This window comes from Camelina sativa, chromosome 9 (genome assembly GCF_030686135.1).
Source record: "Camelina sativa cultivar CO46 ecotype springtype chromosome 9, ASM3068613v1".
Lineage (NCBI taxonomy): Eukaryota > Viridiplantae > Streptophyta > Magnoliopsida > Brassicales > Brassicaceae > Camelina > Camelina sativa.
Window position 1 is genome coordinate 33,489,616 of NC_141888.1, and position 18,495 is coordinate 33,508,110.

General features: G+C 34.7%; 2 protein-coding genes and 2 pseudogenes across 3 annotated transcripts; all 4 read right to left on the minus strand.

Annotated features, from left to right (window-relative positions):
• Positions 1–1,519: 1,519 nt before the first annotated feature.
• LOC147939112 (F-box protein At4g22280-like) lies at positions 1,520–3,309 on the minus strand (annotated as a pseudogene).
• A 575-nt stretch (positions 3,310–3,884) lies between these two features.
• LOC147939113 (F-box protein At4g22280 pseudogene) lies at positions 3,885–5,230 on the minus strand (annotated as a pseudogene).
• A 240-nt stretch (positions 5,231–5,470) lies between these two features.
• Positions 5,471–9,602, minus strand: LOC104712571 (uncharacterized). The gene is made up of 7 exons (XM_010429497.3): positions 8,169–9,602; positions 8,010–8,090; positions 7,729–7,911; positions 6,957–7,127; positions 6,659–6,871; positions 6,477–6,565; positions 5,471–6,402 (listed from the first exon to the last, which is right to left on the minus strand). Exons 1-7 carry the CDS (start codon positions 8,254–8,256, stop codon positions 5,701–5,703), a joined length of 1,527 nt encoding a protein of 508 aa, XP_010427799.1. The 5' UTR covers positions 8,257–9,602; the 3' UTR covers positions 5,471–5,700.
• Positions 9,603–11,726: 2,124 nt separating this feature from the next.
• Positions 11,727–15,728, minus strand: LOC104712572 (putative alpha,alpha-trehalose-phosphate synthase [UDP-forming] 8). Of its 2 annotated transcripts, XM_010429498.3 has the most exons (4): positions 15,275–15,728; positions 12,736–14,759; positions 12,375–12,648; positions 11,727–12,258 (listed from the first exon to the last, which is right to left on the minus strand). In XM_010429498.3, the coding sequence occupies exons 2-4, from the start codon at positions 14,712–14,714 to the stop codon at positions 11,938–11,940; spliced, it is 2,574 nt and encodes an 857-aa protein (XP_010427800.1). In that variant the 5' UTR covers positions 14,715–14,759; positions 15,275–15,728; the 3' UTR covers positions 11,727–11,937. The 2 variants fall into 2 exon arrangements, with proteins under 2 accessions (XP_010427800.1, XP_087323053.1); XM_087466927.1 differs by having other exon boundaries at positions 12,375–14,759.
• Between the last annotated feature and the right edge of the window lie 2,767 nt (positions 15,729–18,495).

The window sequence follows — 18,495 nt, forward strand, 5'->3', positions numbered from 1 at the left end:
CTATTTTTTTGGTGTTTTGTGAATAGTGTTACACCATATTTTTTTGGTGTATGGTTTGCGTGGTTCCTCACGGTCTGTCTTGCGAAACAACCAAAAAAAAAAAACGGGAGGAGGGGGAGGGATGCAACACGAGGACTGTAACACTATTCACAAAACACCAAAAGTATATATATTATTTTATTCATGTTTTTGATTTAAAAATATATTAAAATTATTGTTAATCAACTAAAAACTTGATATATCATTAATATTTTAAAATTATCTTATTACATTTAGTAATATAAATTAGTAACTATAATTAATATAGTATAAAATAATAATTACGATTAAATTTTAAAATAAATATCAAATTTAATAAGATTAAAAGTTCATACTAAACTTCAATAAAATAATAAAAACGTTATATTACAAAATTAAAACTAAACAAACATAAAAACTAAAATCAATAAGATACATAATATAATTTTGAACAACAATCTAAATTGAACTGAATTGAAATAAATCATTTATATAAATGTTGATGTTTTACTAAACTATTAAAAGAATTTTAGTTTAATAATATAATAATCAAAAGTTTTGTTTTTAGTGTGAAATTTGGTGTTGTAGTTGGAGATGAAAAACTTTTTGGAACACCAAAACACTAAATTTAGTGTCAAAATTTGGTGTTTTGGTGTTTTATGGTTGGAGTTGTCCTATTAATATACTCCCACTGTTTCATATTAAGTGTCATTTTAGAGTTTCTCACACATATTAAGAAAATCATTAAATTTTCTATTTTACCCCTTATTAATATATTAATCAATTTTTTCTATTGGTGTATACATTAAATTAGTAGGGATAAAATTGGAAAATTTACCAAATATCTACATTGGAAATATAAAGTGACACTTATTTTGTAACAAAATAATCAGTCTAAAATGACACTTAATATGAAACAGAGGGAGTATTAATTGTTGAAACGTATGGTGTTAATTCTCTATAGCCAAAAAAAAAAAAAAAAAATTCCAAATGCAGCGTTTTGTTAAGTAGTTCGACCCCTCCCGGTGATTAGATTGTTGATAATTTACATTTTCAAAAACTGTTTTCTGTAGTGGAGATGTTACATGTATAAGACCAAAAAAATAAATATATATTAGATGAGTTCAATTAAATTTTGTTTGATAAACGAATTAATATGAACGCTTGCATATATTAAGGACGACCGCATGGCCGGTGTTTTCCTCTCTTATAGATTCTCTTATGTTCTACAAATTGTTCATTCTTAGTTCATGTTTAGAAGAATATCATATTGACACTACACAATGCGTAGCTGGTGTTTTGTAGAGCTTTTGGTTTTTGGTTTGTTGAAAAAGCTAAAATAATTATATATTTTTAAGGTTAGTTATTCGGAAAAAGAAACCTTCAAAAACTATAAAACTAAACACCAAAATTATTGCACACAAAACAATCCATCTAGACAGAAAATTATTGCACACAAAATTATATACACAAAACAGATTTTTGTTCCAACAGAGAGAAACTAGGAGGGAAAAAATTCGAACTGGATGTTGCAATTGGACGGTCTGCCAAGCCTTAACAGGTCGTTGGTGAGTTGTAACTGTTTTTTGTGGTCTGTTTCACAAGACCAAATTTTGACCAGCTCAAGACATATTGCAATTCCTCCAGGAAACGTTTCATGTGCACCAACTCGTTTTCAGTTCCCTTGTACTCTGTTATCTCTAGGACCTTCAAAGGACATGTCTCTACGTACGAATATCTCCACAAGCAAAAACAGCCATTTTGTGCGTCACAAGTTGTAATTATGAGTTTATGAACCTTTAGTAAATTATGAATTTTAAATTTTGGTTCAATCTGCAACCAATAGACAGACCAATTGGTCATGGTCCTATTTGGTTTGGACATATTTGGATATGGGTGTATTTGAGCCTTGACCATAAATGACCATAAAATGTATGTGTCCAATTGGTCATACCCATTTGGACATGGACAGACCAATTTACAACCCTAGTCACAACTACTATCATATCCCTAATAAGAAGGAGGGTTATTAGAGACTGAAAACTTTTAGTGTGTATGAACAATACGCAAATTTTGAATTGTACAAATATATATATACCTTTAAGTGGAGAGTATGTAGATTTGGAGACGTCTCTACCAATAATTGCAAAGATGGGCAGCATAAACTGGAGTTAGTTCTAACAGATAAACGCAGTAGCTTCGTAAACACTGGGATTTCTATACTGAAGTGATCAAACATCTGAAACAAAATAAAATCAACTAGTCATTAACCAACAGCAATCTTTGGATCGAAAACATCAAGAAACGTACGTTTTAAAATTTCACAAGATTTCTATTTCTTACAACCATGGAAGCCTTTTTTCGTGCTTTACATGCTCTTTTTAAGTTGCCAAGTTGCGATAACACATTTACATATGAAAAAAGAAGAAAATTAAGTACCTTAGAGGTTTGATAAGACGATAGTTCGAGGATCTTAACATTTCTTAACCCATTAAACAGATCCTTTGGGTTGCCTGTCCAAGAATCAAAAGTAAGCTTAGCTTCGACCAGGGAGTCAAGGTTAACAACTTGATACTTATTCGAAACAGAATCGCAGTATTCTAAGTAGGAAAGGTTAGGAGTATCAAAAGTAACGCGCCTGGCCCTATAACGATCGCAAGCTTTGCAGACTCGACATGTAATGATAAGTCTCTCAAGGGTCGGACACGAAATTGTGCGTTTCCAATGTAGGCAATCATCAACACGTATAGTTAACTCCTCAAGCACATGGCAAGCGGATATAAGAGCTTGAACATCACCAGAGAAGCCAACATGGTCAAGAAACAGAGTCTTAAGAGCTGGAAGAGAAGCGCTCTCAGGGACTATACCAATACCAAATCCGATTCCTAGTTTCAGGTTAACAATTGTCTTGCAAGAGAACAACTCTAAAGGCAGTGAATAATTTGAGTTACCAGCTATGAAAAGATTAAGATCCAAAACTCCACGAGTCAGCACATTGCATATCAAACTGTTGACACGGGTTGCGTCAACACTCTGCTGTCGATGTTTCAGAGTGAATTGCTTTAGAGGAGAGTTGCCTGATACAGCAAATATATTATCTACGAAAGCTATGAAACTCGTTGAATTATTGGGATTCCGATAGTGGAACTCGTCTAGATGAAGGTTTGGCGACAAGGCATATAGATTTCGCCATCTCTTTGAGAGAAGAGATGTTGAAACAGCTTCCTTTGTCGAGAGGAGTGACAAGATGTGCCCAATTATCTCATCTGGCACACTGCTGATCACATCCATCTTTTTTCACAAACCCTAACTTCTGCTTGAGTGGCCAATGCTAAGAAACTTGTCCCTCTGTTTAGGGATTTGTTTAATATATTTTGAACTTTTGATTTGTTTTTTATTATTTTATTATTTTATCTTATTATAAAACCGGACCATAAACCTTTTTGACCAAACTAAAATCAAACATGAACTAATCGTAGCATGAGTAAACTAAGAAGCTTAAGCATCTTTTTAGTCACTTGTGTTAAATATCTTCATAAGCTTTATCACCTGATTCGAGTGAAAAAAGTCGAGTGAAAAGGAGCTAATTCACTTAAACAAAAAGAAGAAGAGAATAGAGTATATTTACCTCCAAGCTTAAGAGTAAGTCTAGGATCCCAAAGGTAACTTGTAGACAGTATAAATCAACAAATTCAGGTTCAAAGAAACTTAAAAGGAACTAGAGAGAGGGGTCAAAGTTACACTTTATGCATTAGTTAATTAAATTAGCTAGAAAAAAACTTGAGCTGGATCTTGCAAGGTCTAGAAGAGTTAGCAGATCCATGGCGAGTTGCAACTTTGCTTTTTCGTTTGTTGCCCAAGCAAGAGTAATTTCTCCAGGAGGTGTTTCATTTGCTCCAACTCTCCTCTTTATTTCCTCGGAATTTGGTTATCTCTTAGGACTTTCACAGGACATGACAACACAAAATTATATCCACACAAGCACTCGCAAACGGGTTCTATTCCTTTTCGATTCCATGATCTCAACATTTCTTTAGCCCTTTGATCAGATTCCTTGGGTTAATGCTATACTTAGGAAATCTTCTCCAAGCACGAGTAAGCTTAGCTTCCACATGGGCGTCAAGGTTAACAACTGGATACTCATCCGAAACAAAACCAGAGTACTTTAAGTAGACAAGACTCGGAGTATTAAAAGAAAGGCTCCTGATATCAGAAGACCTAACAAAACCATCAAAGTCTTTAGAGACTTCACAGTCAAATGGTAAGTCTCTGAAGGGTAGGGGATGACACGGTGCGACACCATTTCAAATGTTCCCAACGCTTACCAACTATTTCTAATTCCTCAAGAACATGGCAAGCAGAAAGAAGGGCTTCAAACGAACAACCAAGATGATTATGGAACCGAACAGAATCAAGAAACAGAGTCTTAAGAGAAGGAAGATAAGCATTCTCAGGAACCGTAGCAATAACAAACCTCTCTTCCTAGTTTCAGTTTAACAAGTGTCTTGCAAGTGAAAACCTCTAAAGGCAGTGAACAAATTAAACACTTTTAAGTTTTAACAATAACGTCAAGGTGAAGAAGATCCAAAACACCACGACTTAGCACATTACGTATCCAAGGGTTGATAAGAGCCGAGTCAACAACACTCTGTCGATATTTCAAGGAGAATTTGTTTAGTGGGGAGTTGCCTGACACAGCCAATACCCTTTCCAAGAAATCTAGGAAACTCCATGGAATACCAAAATCAGAATTTCGATAGTCAAAAGTCTTTTTCTTCAAACCGAGGATTTGGTGAGAAACCAAACAGATTCCGCCATCTCTTTGCGATAAGACAAGTTAAAGCAGCTTCCTTTGTCGAGAGGAAGGACAAGATGTGGCAAATGAGATCATCAGGTAGATTACTGATCCAATCTATTTCTCTTTGGTAAAACCCTAACTATAAAATGGGGAAGGAAGCGAAGCGTCCACTAATAAAAGAAACTTACATTTAAACCCAAAAAAAAAAAAACACTTATTTGCTTTGATAACCGGTCCAAACCAAACCAACCAGGAAAATTTAAAACAAAACCAACCCAAACCACGTCTCTCTTCCTCTGCTTTGCAGTTAATCGTTGGATATGTGATGTGCTGCACCGTGGTGTTTCCGACCTTGAACTTTTCCTCGAGTTTTCTATATATGATTCCGATTTGGATTACGACGATGAATATCATCTGCCTAAAGAGATGTTTTGTCAGTACTACACTTGTTGACAGCTGAAGTTAAGAAGTGAATTTGGGTGTTGATTGGTGGCCTAGAAGAAGTAAGATGCACTTTCTTTACCAATGCTTAAAAAGTCTTTTGACATTTTTACACGAATAGGATTTTCTTAACAATGGCGCTTGTTTAACAATGCTGTATACGCATGACATTTGATTCTTCAATCCAAAGCGTAAGTTACATTACATAACCACTATCAAAAAGATAATCTTATCTTTTCTTCATATATATATAATATATTCCCCCAATACAATCAAAGTATGAGACTTTTCTTACAAGACAGAGCATAATCTTTAAAATTTCTCATTCCCTCGCAATGAAATCTCAAAATCCCACCTATACCCCAAAAAACTTCTAAATTCCCAGCATAATCTTATCAAGGAAGACTGGTTTTCCCAGAGAAACTCTCAAAACCTGAGACTTTTCATGTATATGGATAGTATCCATAAGGGTAATTAACAGAATGAGCTCTGTAGTGAAGATTCTGTTGAGTATTATTATTCATCTGATCACCAGACTCTATAGCCTTAGGCTTAGGCTTAGGCTTAGCCACCCGCTTGCTGCTCTGTTCTTGAACTGCTCCAAAGACTACTTCATTAGTTTTCTCACTGTCCTGCTCATAATAAGTGTGTGGGATCGACGAGTAATGCCTTCGATGCTGCTGCTGCTTCTGGTGCTGCTTTTGCTGCTGCTGTTGCTGATTAGGGAATTCAGCGTCCCAGCTACTGTAAAATGCACGGCTCTGACGCAGCTGCTGCATTTTCTCTGCATCTTTGGACATAAAAGCATAAGTTTTTCTTGGAGTTGGGTTCCTTGGCTCAACGGGAGGAGGTTCGTCTTCTTCTGGAATCACAAAGCTCTCTTGAATCGGCCATGGAGTTGATGTGTTAAACACAGCAGACTGCTTTGTCGTCGTCCCTTGGTATTGCTGATAACTGGTTCCTCCTGTCTGCTTTATTTTTAGGATCTCCATTACACAATCCCAAGCATTTGAAACGAGTTTTCCCAATGAAACCACAAAGGTTTCCTCTTGTTTCTCTTGTTGCTCATCTCCGGTTGGAATCAGAGATGGTCTGGATGGTTTCATAGGCTTTTGATCAGGATCCATTTCGAACATTTCTTGATCCTGTGTATGAAACGGTTTGAATAGTTTCAGCAGAAGAAGAGGGTAATGTTTTAGGTAAGATTTAAAACACTTACGTTATGAGAAGACACGATAGAACCGACTCTACGTTGCAATAGAGCCAGCATATAACCAAAGAAACCTGCAGCTACGAGAACCGCAATTCCTGCAATACGATTGAATTCAGAGACTGGTTATTCAAAGAATTTAACGACAAGAAGAAACAGAAAGAGGGTTGGTGTTTTGGCAAAGTGTTTACCAAGAGGAAACCCGCTTCCATACTGATAAGCACAGTCGTCGAAATGGAGTTGAATCTCTCTGATGGCTTTGTTTCCTCTGTCAATAACGAGCAGTGAACAACTACTTCCAACGTAAACAACATCAAAATCGTCTGAAAACTTTGCATCTTCACTTGGTCCATCTACATGCCCTCCATTTCGAACTGACTTACCCCCAGCAATTGTTGTAACTCCTACAATGGAAGTTTTTTAAACTCAGTAATCACCAAACTCCCTTTTATGAATGTTTATTCTCAAAATATAAACAAACTCTCTTACCTCCTTCACCTATCTTCCTGATAGCATTATTAACAGTGTCAGCCACATATATGTTTCCTCTGTCATCTACCGTAAGCCCCTTAGGATGATTCAGCTTCGCATCACGTAATCTCCCGTCCACATGACCCGGATACCCTTCAGGGGAGCCAGTAACCAGTCTTGGCCTGCTATCTACAAAATGTTTCCATATAATTAAAACTCACATAGAACATTTCAAAAACAAGAACTCAGCCAAGTAGTTAGATTCTTGAAAATGCAGAGAAAGAAACAAAGTTTTCATTTTCACTTTCTAATGACATACAAACCAGTTTAAGCTGCAGGTTTTTAAGTAAAGCATAGTTTCTATTCTTGACCATTTTCCATAGAGAAACACTTTTTGTTTTAGATCTCATCTTTTGAAAAAGTCAGATTCAGCAAACAAAGTGAAAAAAAAGTACTATTGTACTGATATCATCCCCGACAAACTCATCCCAGATACGACAAAGATACAGCAAAATCATCTCCATAAAAATAGTAATATTGCTCAAGACTGGAATTTTCAATTTTGAAGTACCAAAAAAAAAAAAAATTCCATATGTAGCATCTTTGTACACACAAAGTCCCCATGTGCATTCAGTTTTAGGTGATGTCAAAGAACAAGCGTGGTCTCAACATCATCAAAATCATATAGAATCACTTCAAATCTATATATAAAAAAAGTCTTCTGACACAAACCCATAAACTGATTTTTATTAAAGAAACTCTAAAAAAAACAAAGCAAATTGAAACTTACATAGTGAAAGAGAAGATGAGATCTTGTAGATATTACTATTCTCAGAATCCAGAATAAGTAGCTCGCCGTTAGGTAAGACTTCAATCGAATACGGTTCAATACCGAGCTTGCTTCCATCGAACACCGTCTCTACTGAATACCCATTTTCGAATTTGACCATCGATCTAGTCGCAATCGGTGATTCTATAAAAAAAAAAAAAAGGAGAAACCTTTACTGTTAAAAAACCTAATCTTTGAAAAAAGCAAGCTTTATGATCAGAAAAAGGGGAAAAGAATCGAACTTGTTTTGGTGGTGGTTTTGAGTGACCATAACCATTTCATTAGTGAAGAGCCATGATTTGAGATGAACCCACTTACAATCTCTGCAAAAAGAAAATAAATCGTAAGATTTTGAAACAATTAAGCAAAGAAGCTAAAGTGATTACATTTACAACACTTACTTGCAGGAGAATTAGCTGAAGGAGCTGAAGATACAAACCCAGAAAGGAGTAGAATGAGAATACTCAGAACAAGAAAGTCTCTACCCATTTGATTCGATTTTGAAGACAAGTTTTTAAACTTGAGAAGAAGCGGCAGAGGAAAAGAGTAAGAACCCTAGCTTCATACACAGATTCTTATTGGGGGCAAAAAAAAGTAAAGATTGGGAGAAGCATAAATAAATGGCGGACAATGCAAAGATTTGAACTTTGATGAAAGAGAGAGAGAGAGAGAGAACAGAGGAGAGGTTAGAGTTTTTTTTTGCAGAGTTTGTTTGTTGATAAGCAAAAAAGAGTGAAGAGAGTGTCTGTCTTCTCAGTCAGAGAAAAAAAGGAAAGGGGAAAGGTTTAGTTTTAGAAGGAGACAGAAGAATAAATAAATAAAAAAGAGAGACTCATCTCCATGTGATGCGATCAACGTCGTCACTTTTTTTTTTCTTTTTTGTGTATGGGTTGGTGATTAATTTAGTTTCGTTGTTTGTTTAATTAATTAGGAAATATCAAAACTTAACTTTACGAGTTTAGAAAGAATAAAACTTCGAAATATATTCTCTGGACGTAGTGATTAATTTAGTTTAGTTTATGTGTGTATAAAGATGAGCTTTTATATTAGGTTATCAAAAAGAAAAAAGAGATCTGCTTTTACCAAATTTATGTGATGGAATATATTCTACAAACTACAGAATAAGTACAAATGTTTTATATCATATATTAGAGATTTTTTTTGAATAAAGATTGTAGTAACTTTTTAGTATGAAAGTTTATGGTATGGAACTTTATTCATCTTTTATTGTTTAGATAATATTTTAAGAATATTACATGTCTTTATTATACATCTATTCATTCTATAATCCTATAAAATAAAATAAAAATTAAAATTCTAAACAATAATGATGATTTTGTTATATATAAGAAATTAACGATATTGTTACTTTGCTTAATTGTTTCTAAGTTCTAACACATATTTTTGTTGAATTCATACAAATTTGTAAAAGGGTCAATTTGCTGAATAACCATATTCACAAAATTAATTAAGAATATAGCATATTAATTGACAAAATTAGAAAAGTAGGAGGAGGGATAGATAGAATTACCATTTTAGTGTTCTATTTATTTGGTAGGTGGTGGCTAGTGGTGCCGGAGGCCGGAGTTCGCCGGAGGTGTTCACCGGAGGTGTTCACCGGAGGTTGGAGATGGCCGGAGTTTGTCGGAGGTCGAAATTTGCCGGCGGTCGGAGATGGCCGGAGTTTGCCGGAATTCGCCGGTCGAAGATGAACGGTGGTCGCCGGAGGTTACGGCCGGTGGCCGGTGGTGGTGGTGGCTGTAGGAAAACTAAACTCTAAGAGATAGTACTTTATGAACCTTAGGGTGATAGTAAAAAAAGGTGGAGGTGGTCGTGCTGAAAGGAGGTTGAGGTGGTGAAGGTGAAAGGAGGTAAAGGTGGAGAAGTTATGGATAAGGGTATAAGCGTATATATTATATAATATATAAAATATATTAACTCCTTATGGTTAGAGTAGTCACCCAATAAATTATAAATTTTTTTATGTTATTTCTGCCAATTTCCCTTTGTAAAATCAGAAAAAAAAAATCACACTAAAATACAAAATATTCTACAAAACAAAAATTATATTAGATGCGAATTAGTTATACTTTTCTAGTTTTCTTAAATGGAAAAAAATAGAAATTTTATAAACTTCGAAAATAAATTTAATTGTATAATTTGTTTTTTTTTTTTTTTCCTATAGCTTTTTTGTTTGAGTGGCCTCAGGAGCCACTAACTCTGTCAAAACAAGACATCCAATAAAACAGCCACGCGTGTCACTTAGGATCCATTTGGAGTACGTCACGTGTACGAAGGGTAACGTGTCTGTCTATTTTACATTACTCGATCATTTTTATTTTAGTTACGGATTAATAATGAAACTTTTTTAAAATATGGGAGTAAAATCGTAATTAGACTAAAGACTAGAGTGAGTCAAACAGTGCATATATTCTCGCTCCAAAATCCTTGTTTCGCGCTGCCTTTAGTCTTCTTCTTTTACCTATTTTTATTTTGTAAATTCACTTTCTTCTTTTGTTTTTTTTTTACCTCTTTAATCTTTTTTTCACTGCTGACTTGACTAATCTGCTAAAAAAACTTTCATTGTAAAGATAACATATAATATTGTCTCAAACATTATACTCCTTTCAATTTTTCTTTTCTCTCTTCTTAAATATATTTCCACTTGACCACCATTTTCATGTTGATTTGCTTAAACCAAAAATGTGAAAGCGAGACTTATTGTCTTTTTTTCATGTGAGAACAACGGTGCACATTTGGTTTTGTCCTCTGAGGCCATCCCTTTTTTCCAATCATTTAAGATGTGATTTGCTTACATACAAAAATTGGTGTCCTAGTAGGTGTTAATGTAGTCTTCGTATATAATTATCGTAATAAACCCGATTATAAAAAAAAAGAAAGAAGTTGGATGAAACTTTTGAGATTAGTTTAGGTGCATGCAACTTCGGATGCTGATTCTTCCAAAAATTTGGAAACAGTGCAAAGGTAAAGAACGTGAAATAAAATAATGTATCTTTTAAAAATAAAAAGAAATAGTAGGTTTTTTTGTGCGTATATGGAAAAATGTAAAAGCCACCACAAAAATAAAATAAAAGGAGCAATGAGAAAGAAAGTTGAAAATTGGTCCCCTTTAATCTTTAAAAACACTTTAACTCAGAGAAAAGAAGATTCATCAAGAGTGAACTCTTTTGTTTAATTCTATAGGAAATGTCTTTTTTTTGTTTGCTTTTGTTAAGTGTATCAACATAAATAAATAATCATCTTGATTTTTTATAAAGATAATTTTTCTATTTGGTAAAAATTTCGTTTAAGTTTTTTCACACATATATACTTTTGGTTTTGGAAATGAGAGGTGATAGTTTGGTGACGACCGAACCTCCTGGGCTGGAAATAGGCAAGTTGAGCTATATTTAAGGTATGAACGGTAACTATGGTTAATGCGGTCAAATCTGTCTGCGGTATGGACCGCTCTATTTTATAAGGCGGACAGCAGACCGCTGCGCACTAACTCTATATGTATGCAAAAGTGGTCTGTAGTTGGTCTACTGTGGTTTTATTTCTGTTTTCTTGGACCGCACCACTGCAGAATACGTCTGATAAATGGTAAATAAAGAACAATCTAATCCGCAGATGAATTTATCTGCCCCAACCGCTCCAACCATTCACTACTAAAACCTTATCATTCATTGAGTTGGCAAAAAACAAAACTTTAATATTGAAAAATCTTAGAAACAAAACACAACACCAAACAAAAAATGGCGGTGGGATGATTATCATGCGAGCCACGACCGTCGATGATAAAGAAGAAGAGATGATCTTTGGGGAAATAAATGGACATGACATAAAATTACAAAACAACAATTACTTTTTTCTCTAGTTGTTGGTCCCTCAACGACAACAACAACATGAACCTCTCAATTCCTTGATAATGACTGATGTAGTTGAGTTGAGCCAGCCCATTAATGGAATTTATAATAAATTTAAATAGAAGCAACAACAATAAAAAGTTGCTATACAAAGGGGAGAAAAAAATAGTTTCTAATTTACCCAAAGGCCAAAACCAACAGTGAAAAAAAAGGCAAATTCTTCAATAGCCCATATCATTTTTTTTACATATTGATGATGTTATGTTATTTTGGTTATTTTTCTTTTCTCTTGGTACGTCCCACTTTAAACGATGCTTTCAAATGCAACTTGTGTGTGACATGTTGGTTTTAAGCTCGATGATGAGTCTCCAAGGCCTCTTAAGAGCTTAAGCACGTCGGCTTCATCATCCAGGAAGTACTTAGCTTTACTTGGTTTTCTTCCAACGGTGCACGCGTAAACCTCTGGCTGAATCAGAAGCTCTGGATTTGTCACTGTGCTTAGTATGCTCTCGAACATGTCCTCGTCTGATCTATCGTCTCCTATGCACATCACCAGTTCCGGTGGGTTCCTGCTTTCTACCATTTCTCGGATTACCTTTTCCGCAGCTAGACCTTTGCTCACACCCTAAGTTCATTCCAATGCACATTATATATAACTTTCTATAAGGATCCTAACATTCTCAAGATTTGCAAAATACTTGTTTTGGATGGAAGTGAAAGAGATCTATGCTTTTTAAATACCTGTGGTTTGACTTCAACGATGTGTTGACCTCTTTTGACAACGACAGGCTCATTGGCGAGAACGCTCTCTAGATGATCAAGAAGCTCCTTAGCTTGACATGATCCAAAGTCTGGATCTGCGTCTTGATGGTGCCACACCAACGCACTCTCTTTGAACTCTATACTAGTCCCATCAGTTGCCTCCATATACGATCTCATTACCGGTTCCACCATTGACCTCCACTCTGTATCCGTAGACGAGTAACAAGTCTCCCACTCACCCTTGCTATTCCACCTACCACCCACAACAAAAATATGAAAGTCTTTTATAAGTTTCTTCAGAACCTCTATGGCGAAAACAAAACAAGACAAACATATATACCTTATGAAGTATCCATGTTCAGCTGCTATTCCAAGATTCTCACAAGGAGATAGCCAATTGCTCAGAGACTCTTTGCCTCTTCCACTAACAATAAACACTGTGTTCTTGGGATCTTCACAGAGAGCTTTCAGAACAGAGACAACCTCGTCGCTTGGATCTTGAGCAATGGAGCTTTCAGGAACAAGAGTGCCATCATAATCAAGAAATATAGCCCTTCTCCCTTTATTTCTATAAATAGGAACAATGTGTTCCACGGATAGCTTCCTAAAACTTGGAGAGAGCGACAAAACTCTGAACCCCAATCCAAATCCAATCCCCCAACAACGTTTACTATAATGATCCCTGCACGCTCTCTCAAGATCCTGCATAAAGCTCTTTGCCCAGTAACCAACACCATGAGTGCTAATATAGTTGTAATGTTTCTCATGCCGTAGTTGCTTCTCGTTCTCACTCATTTTAAGAGCAGAGTTTACCGCTTCTGCCACAGCATCGACATCCCATGGATTCACTCTAATGGCACCACTCAAAGAAGGTGAGCATCCAATAAACTCAGACACAACAAGCGTGCTTGTGCGGGGAGATGAATCATCATTAAGAGCCTTGTTACGAGTCCCTTGCCTGCATACTATATACTTATAAGGAACTAAGTTCATACCATCCCTCAGTGCATTCACTAAGCAACAATCAGCTGCTGCACAATACGCTGATTTCTCAGCACGTGGAACCATACGATCAATCAACACTATTGGCTTATAATCAGAAGTACCGTAACGCTCATTGATCCTTTTCGCAGTCACATACGTCTCTCTTTTAGCTTCTTCCACATCTTTACCAGAAGATCTTGCCGGGTTTACTATCTGAACAAGAACAACCTTCCCTCTCAAATTCCAATACGTCTCAAAGAGATGCTCCATTGCAATTAGCTTTAGGCTTATACCTTTAAATATATCCATATCGTCAATGCCAAGAACAAGCTTCTTCCCTTTGAACTGTTCTTGAATCTCTTTCGTCTTCGCCAAGGTAGATTCAAGACTCAAAACAGATTCCAATCTACCCATATGGACACCAACAGGAAGGATTTTTATATACACAGTCCGACCAAAGTAATCAAGCCCTATATGACCGCGCTTAGACTCATAATCAAGACCAAGCATTCTACTACAGCAAGACAAGAAATGTCTCGCGTAATCAAACGTGTGGAATCCAATAAGATCACAGTTCAACAAACCTCTCAAAATCTCGTCGCGGACAGGTAACGTGCGGTAAATCTCAGATGAAGGGAAAGGACTATGGAGGAAGAAACCAAGCTTGATCCTGTTAAAACGTTTCCTCAAGAACGTAGGAAGAACCATGAGATGATAATCTTGAATCCAAACGTAATCATCCTCAGGGTTAATAACTTCCATAACCCTGTCTGAGAATATCTTGTTGGCAGAGACATAAGCTTGCCAAAGACGCCTGTCGAAACGATCTCCATGATCAGGAAACATAGGAAGCATGTAATGAAACAATGGCCAGAGCTGATGTTTACAGAAACCAAGATAGAACATTTCTTGCAACTTCTTGGACAAAAACGTTGCAACGCAGTTAAAGTCCTCTAAAAGCTTCTGAGATACTTCTTCTTGCTCACTAGACTCGATGTCTACGTTAAGTGATCCGACGTAGAGGAACTCTGTTTCTGAAGAGAACCCATCTTTGAGTTGTAACTGGAGAGAGTCTTCGTCCCAGTTAAAACACCATTTACCAGTTTCCACATCTCTTTTGGATTGGAGTGGTAACATGTTAGCAACTATGATCTTCCTCTCACGTGAACCACCGGAGGAAGAAGTTGTTACTTCGGAGGATATACTTCCTCCATCTACGTCGGAGATGATTCCCGGAACAGTCATGACGCGTGGGAGAGCTCTTGGAGTGTGAGGAAAATCTAAAAGATCCCAAGATGATAAGTCTAGAAAATTAGCACAAGATCTTGACACCATGGAGGAGAGAAACAGAGCTTAGTGCTTGTCTCTTGTTCCAAAATCCTTAAAAATGACAACAACAACAACATCAACAAAAAAAACAAAAGAAAATCAATTACCTTAAACAAAACAAAACTTTCTTGTTTCAGATTCAAGTACATATTATTATAATTATGAACATATTAAAACACCATTTCCATTTAAAAGAAACTGGTTCCTTCATAACTTATTTTTATTTTTATAGCCAAATAAAAACTGAATTCAAACAAAAATATTATCAAGATCGATTCATAAAAAACAAAAAAAAAACTAAGCTAACAAAAACTATTAATACTAATCATCATTTCAGCCTAAAATTAATCACAAAATTACGGATCGAGTTTACATTAAAAGAAAAAAAAAAAAATCGTGGTAGCCTCAATCTAAAAAACTCACACAGCAATGAAACAGTAAACATAAACGAAACCTAAATGTATAAAAATATATAATCTTTATATAAACGTTCAGACGAAACAAGATGAGGAAGAAAAAAAATAATCAAATCTCGACGACGACGAAGAAATCACCGGGAGACTCACCTTGGCCGTTGTCGTTGTATATTATTGATCACTAAACCAATAACGAATGGGAGAAGAAGAAGAAAGGTTAAAGAAGCTTTCAAGGAGGAAGACGAAAGAGACTCGGACAGAACTGTTTTGGATATTCGCACCACTCAGAGAGAGATACAGAGAGAGAAGAGAAAAAGAGAAAGAGAGATAGATTAATGCAGATAACGAAAAAGAAAAGAAATAGCAAAATGTGCATACTACACGTTTTCTAACGATCTTTTTTTACGTATTACTATATATTTTGATAATAATATTAGTAGCTTTTTTTTTTTTTTTTTTTGCTCTGAACGTATTTTCGAGATAATGTTTTTGGATAGGTCTTTTTTTTTTTTGGGGACGCCGTCATTGGAAATTACGTGGATGTCCCCCTTTACCTTCTTCTTCTTATCTTCTAAATTTTTGAGTTGGTAGATGCAAAAGTTGCAAACTGTATAGTATAATAATGTTTTATAATTTATATGGTGGTGGACCAAATTTTTGTATATATATTGTTGTAGAATGGATTTATAATTTTTAAGATAATATAACCTTGTTGTTGTGTTGGCATTTCGATTTAAATTTAGCAACTTGTATCTTTACATATTTATTGTCTGGTGTTTTTATGGATAATATATGAGGTCCCCTTTTATATTTTATATAATGTATATCAAACAACTTTTTTTTTTTTTTCTATTCCAATGGGAAACGACTGTTAATATAGCGGTGGAATCGGTCAAAATGCACCGGAAACTATTGTTAATTTAATTATTTAAACCATTCAATTTAAGTAGTTTTAAGGATTAGGGTTGAAAAAAAAAATTAAAAGGGAACTAAAACCAAATTGTCCACATTAGTTGGATGAAGAAAATACATAAATGGGAACACCCTACCCCTTAACATGATTAGTTGAACCATGCATGCCTCATTAAATTTAAATCACTAAGACTAAATAAGAAAAATATTAATCAAGAGTCGTAGGAATAAATAAATATCAATACACACAAACAAACTAAACCAACCGTATACAAATTGATTCTAAACAAACAACTAAAAAAAAAAGATACACTATGTGTTTTGTTGACAAGTCGTTTCATAGTCACATAGAGTCTAAGCTCTACAAAAAGTGGAAACAAATGTTTAAAAATAAATAATTGGATTGTTAATGTTATCCACTGGTCAATGAAGAAACGCCTACACACGATCTACTAGAGACTCTATCCGTATAAAAAATAATATATTATGTTTTTAACCATGGAACATGAAAAAGAAAAAAAAAATCAAATATTATAGATGGACTCATTTTCATAAGAAAAATATCAAACTCGATTAAAAACATATATTATACTGTAAAAGAGTTGTCAGTGTAAAATGTGAATTATCCAATTATATATATATACATCTTACTAAACATTGACCATATTCTTGTATGTCACATGATCATGGCTTTTTTTTTTTCTCTTTAGAAAATAAAACGTCTAACGAAAAAAAAAAACAGCACGCGAGTGAGTTGAACCACAATTTAGCCAGACGTCGTCCACTAAAACCATGATGAACCTAAGGTAAGGACGTGGACGTCTTTTGACATCCATGTTGTCTCGACAGCCAATGCGGATTGGGAGATTGAATCCACCGTATCCGATAGACTCTTTCTTTTTTTTTCTTTTTTTTTTTATAAAAAAAAATAATTTTTCAATATATTTAAAGAAGAAAAATAAAAAATGACGACTTCTAGTCTCTTCCTGTCCTCGAAAGAGCCACGAGCGTGGGTATTTTAATTTATATCAAATTAATATTGATGCTTATCTTTTATGTAAAGAAAAAAAAAAGCAAAACACTTTCTTTACTATAAATTTCTTTATTTCTAAAAATAATATGTATTCTTGAATCTTTGATATTATTCCCCCCCCCCCCCCCCCCCCCCAAAAGAAAACTTTAGATTCCGCCCCAAAAAAATCCATTATCTCTTGTTTACATTTCTGTTTCCAAATAGTTAAAAAAAAAAAACGTTTTATTCAACTTTTTTTTCTTTATCCAGACAGACACCAACGTCGGCTAAGGTGGGGTTCGTGGATATGAACCAATGATAATTAGACACGAAGAGAGGTTCGTATGGGTTTGTATAGTCCAAGTGGGTTCCATAGATTGGTGTAAACTAGAAACTATAGGATCAGAATGTTTCCCGAATGGATAAGTGTTTGGAGAGGATATGATATTTCTTTTTTTTTTCTTTTTTGCAAATGCGTTTCCACTTACGTTAGTGTTTAACCAATTAAGAAATGACACGTTAGAATGATCAAAGTTTTTACATGGGAAAGGATCTGTGCACGTCTGTATCAAACAAAAACCCAAAACAAAGCCAACCTTCAATTCGAACCTTCCCTCTTTTTTTTTTCTTTCTTTATGATAACCCGGTTGTCTCATAGCTGTAACATCAAAGTACATTTAACCATTTATATAACCGACATATTCAAACTCTTTTAAACAAAAAATAATTCGTTTTTTTTCTTCTTTTTGTTATTACACTGTTTTGTGTTTTGTATTTTTGTTAATTAGCTGTCAACGACTGTCTAATGTACTACTACTACTACTGTCGATTTTGATATATATATATATATATATATATATATATATATATCTTTTTCCTTACCTTCTAACAACTAATATTTTCTTAGACTTTGCACATATATATCATATAATACGTTTGATTTTTTGTTTACTTGATATTTGTGTTTTTTTTTTCTTTGTACTACTCACCAAAATTGTTAATGTATAATTTAAGATTGGGCGACAAAAAATATAACTTAGATCGAGTTATACGGCACCCAAGTACTTTGACTACGACATCAAACGTACGTACATATATTACAGGCTTAATACCAACTGCCAACTGGACTCTCTCTGTTACATTTATATATATAGTTCTAGTCAAGTACTATGTGATTTATGAGATAGTACTCACGACTTCCGCTAATTAGCCTTTGAATTTACGTTCTCACTACAATGCCTAGAATTTAAAATAGTTCATACCGACAAGAAAATTCGTGACGTAAAGAATAACTAGGGGACACACATAAAGAAAGACGAATGAATATACAATTCATACCAAAAAAAAACTTATCTCTAGTGTATTTTTCCATTAGAAAAAAAAGTAAGACTGAATTTGGAGTCAGAAAAAAATAATAAAACGAAAAATAAAAGGATAACAAAATTTG

What these genes read in the sequence shown, in the direction of transcription:
- LOC104712571 (XM_010429497.3), bottom strand. Translation starts at nt 8,256, where the DNA reads ATGGGTAGAGACTTTCTTGTTCTGAGTATTCTCATTCTACTCCTTTCT. An exon ending in CTCATCTTCTCTTTCACTAT is followed by an intron (nt 7,128 to 7,728) that starts GTAAGTTTCAAT and finishes AACATTTTGTAG; the next exon opens with ATAGCAGGCCAAGACTGGTT. An exon ending in CTATCGTGTCTTCTCATAAC is followed by an intron (nt 6,403 to 6,476) that starts GTAAGTGTTTTA and finishes TTTCATACACAG; the next exon opens with GATCAAGAAATGTTCGAAAT.
- LOC104712572 (XM_087466927.1), bottom strand. Translation starts at nt 14,714, where the DNA reads ATGGTGTCAAGATCTTGTGCTAATTTTCTAGACTTATCATCTTGGGAT. An exon ending in TCGTTGAAGTCAAACCACAG is followed by an intron (nt 12,259 to 12,374) that starts GTATTTAAAAAG and finishes GAATGAACTTAG; the next exon opens with GGTGTGAGCAAAGGTCTAGC.